Consider the following 2,660-nt stretch of genomic DNA (forward strand, 5'->3'; position numbering starts at 1 on the left):
CACTGAACTAATGTAAAATACATGGAATTTCACCCCCCAAAAAAAACTTTTTAAGGATACAAATTTCAACATCCATATTTCATCATAAAAACATTGGGATGCTATGCAAACCCCTAACAAGTACCGAGTTAAATTTTTTTATAATTTTTTCCAGCTTCTGCACAGAGATTATAATTTAGAAATAAGTAATTTCCTCCTAAACTGAAAGATACATTTGTGCTCAATAAAACCTGACTGCAGAACCACTTTTACAAATTTAGACAACAGGGTAATAAAGTACAATTCAGTGGGTAAAAGTTTGAGGCCCCCAACCCCTATGTCTATTTTTTTCAGAGCAGATAGCTCTCTTAAACTGCAAATTGCTTAATTAGTCCTAAAGCAACAAAACAACTTGGAACCTTTACCTGAATTCCTTAGCCTGATGAGCAATGATCCTCATCTTAGGTATGAACACAAGGCCTAAGATAATTGAGGCAAGAGCTAGGAGAGCCACACTGGTGGTGGGTGCTTCCATTGGGGCTGGAGCCATGTAGCTCATCACAGTCCACACACCAACAACAGGAGCTGATACACATGATGTTAACAATAACCATCGGCCCTGCAATGTAAAATGTGAATGTGAAATTGCCTTCACAGGATAATCTTATGGTTACTTTTTAAGTCAGTTATCACTGTCTTGAGCAGTGCCATACTGTAAAATATATATACACACAGTGGTTTTTTATCTCTTTACCTCATTGTGGTTTCTATGGATTTTGCGGTTCAGGGTCCCAAGAACAAGAGTGATTAAGAGCAGAACAATCAAATAAATTCGAGTTGAAAGTGTGGCCACGCGGTTCTCTCCACAGTGACGCTCACCATCTAGTCCTATCTTAACTAGAGGTTCCTCTCCTGTTCCTTGTCCACCAGCATGACCCAGCACACACAGTGATCCTTGTACACCCATGATGAACAGCAGGGACACATGCAGATTCACTTGAGAGACCTAGAAATAAAATTTATTACCAGGGGATCCATTTTCATTCATAGTTATTTGCACTCTCTCTGATCAAGTTTTCTGAAGTTTCAAGTTCATTTAAACTCATTTATTTACCTCTCCTCCTAGGCCAACAGACACAAGAGCCCGAAGATGCATAGATTTCACCAGAAGAATGCCATAACACAGTGCCAGACACATGGGTGGTGCCCATTCTCGCACAGCACAGGTGATGGGCATTGGGGGCAGAACATAGACTACACAAGATGCATATGTACCCATAACTCCAATTAGCAGAACAGCACCCAGAACCTTAAGGGAAAAAAAATAGACACCTTAAAAATAACCCTATGATTAGACTCATTAATCATGTTCAGGTTAGGTAAGAACTAATCCTTAACAATTAATGTTTCTCACCTGAGGTCCAGTAAGTGTTCCATCACACACCCTCAAGGCGACATACACGGCCACATACAAAGCCGCCATTACACCCACACATGCTAGTACTAACACAGAGAATGCCCACGTTCGGCCAACATAGTCCTGGGGACATGAAAGAGCTTTAGTTTTCATGAATAAATAAAGTTGACATATATCAACAGGGTAGGACATGAGGTTACTATTAAACTTTTCAAAGCAGAAATAAACAATATTCAGTTAGAGCTCTACAAAAAGTCTGCCAGGAATATACCTCATGAGTAAGCAGGACAGCCTGGACACCACTAGTGTTTTCTCCATCTTCAGGCGCCACCAATTCTAAAGTTCGTCCCTCGCGCCCATGGACACCAGAATCAGCTCCCCAAACCTCGCCCGGCGACCACACAACACCCGTGTCTTCACGATAGACGCCGACCTAAGGGGAGCACACTGGTGAGGAGGAAGCTACCATAATGGCGTGGCATTGTGTATCATATACCTAAAGTTGCAATAAATCAATGCTATTGCTCTCTTGGAAATCTTTACCTACCCAAACAGCAAAGCATTTTTGTTCCTTTCACCATAGTTCAACCTATGATATATAAGGTACTCAGTGCCACTCCCAGGAAACAATGATACATAACATCCACTGTATTTGTTGAGGATCTAAAAAAAAAACATTTCTCTGTTTTAACATTATATAAACCTCGTCGATTCCTTTCTCACCTGACGGAGACCCTCGGACGAAACCCGCTTTATGGTAAAGGTGTTGACCAGACGGCCGTCAGCAGTGTAGCGGATACGGTCTGCGCCGCCGCCCACAGTGAACGATAGTTTAAGCAGAGCCTTCAGGACGTCTGGAAACAAGAACAATTGTGGATTAATAGAATGATTTTAGGAAGTATATCCAACAGAGCAACGGGAAAACTACATCGCAAGTAAGAGAGTGGAAAGGTGGGATACCACGTGGGCACCAAGTCAAAATGTAGCATGCGCCCTGCCAGACTCTCAACGGGGAGACATGTGTTCCTCCCTTTTGTATGCTACATAATTTTTTTTATGCTGACTGCCAGAAAACCATTTCCACCGATTCAACTGAGCCTGAGCCAGTAGTCTCACGAGCGTGAAAAAAAACATTGGAGATTTCTTAAACAGCAGCACTGATAATTACTTGCTAATAACCAAACGCTACTCAAACACTCTTCTTGGGTGAGTGGTGGATTCTGGAAACGTTCTTGTATCCTGGCGCTTATACGCCTTGATTTCC

The 2,660-nt window shown here is 42.0% G+C and overlaps 1 protein-coding gene across 1 annotated transcript in view; it reads right to left on the bottom strand.

Moving 5' to 3' along the window:
- LOC119585876 overlaps positions 1 to 2,660 on the bottom strand; it is a gene marked incomplete in the record, with an annotated part of 7,510 nt that overhangs the window by 770 nt on the left and 4,080 nt on the right. Inside the window, 6 exon segments of the mRNA XM_037934607.1 lie at positions 405 to 598; positions 734 to 985; positions 1,094 to 1,288; positions 1,394 to 1,519; positions 1,668 to 1,829; positions 2,120 to 2,250. Of these exon segments, the coding sequence (XP_037790535.1) occupies positions 405 to 598; positions 734 to 985; positions 1,094 to 1,288; positions 1,394 to 1,519; positions 1,668 to 1,829; positions 2,120 to 2,250 (1,060 nt within the window).

The sequence above is a fragment of the Penaeus monodon genome, chromosome 20, assembly GCF_015228065.2.
Source record: "Penaeus monodon isolate SGIC_2016 chromosome 20, NSTDA_Pmon_1, whole genome shotgun sequence".
Classification (NCBI taxonomy): domain Eukaryota; kingdom Metazoa; phylum Arthropoda; class Malacostraca; order Decapoda; family Penaeidae; genus Penaeus; species Penaeus monodon.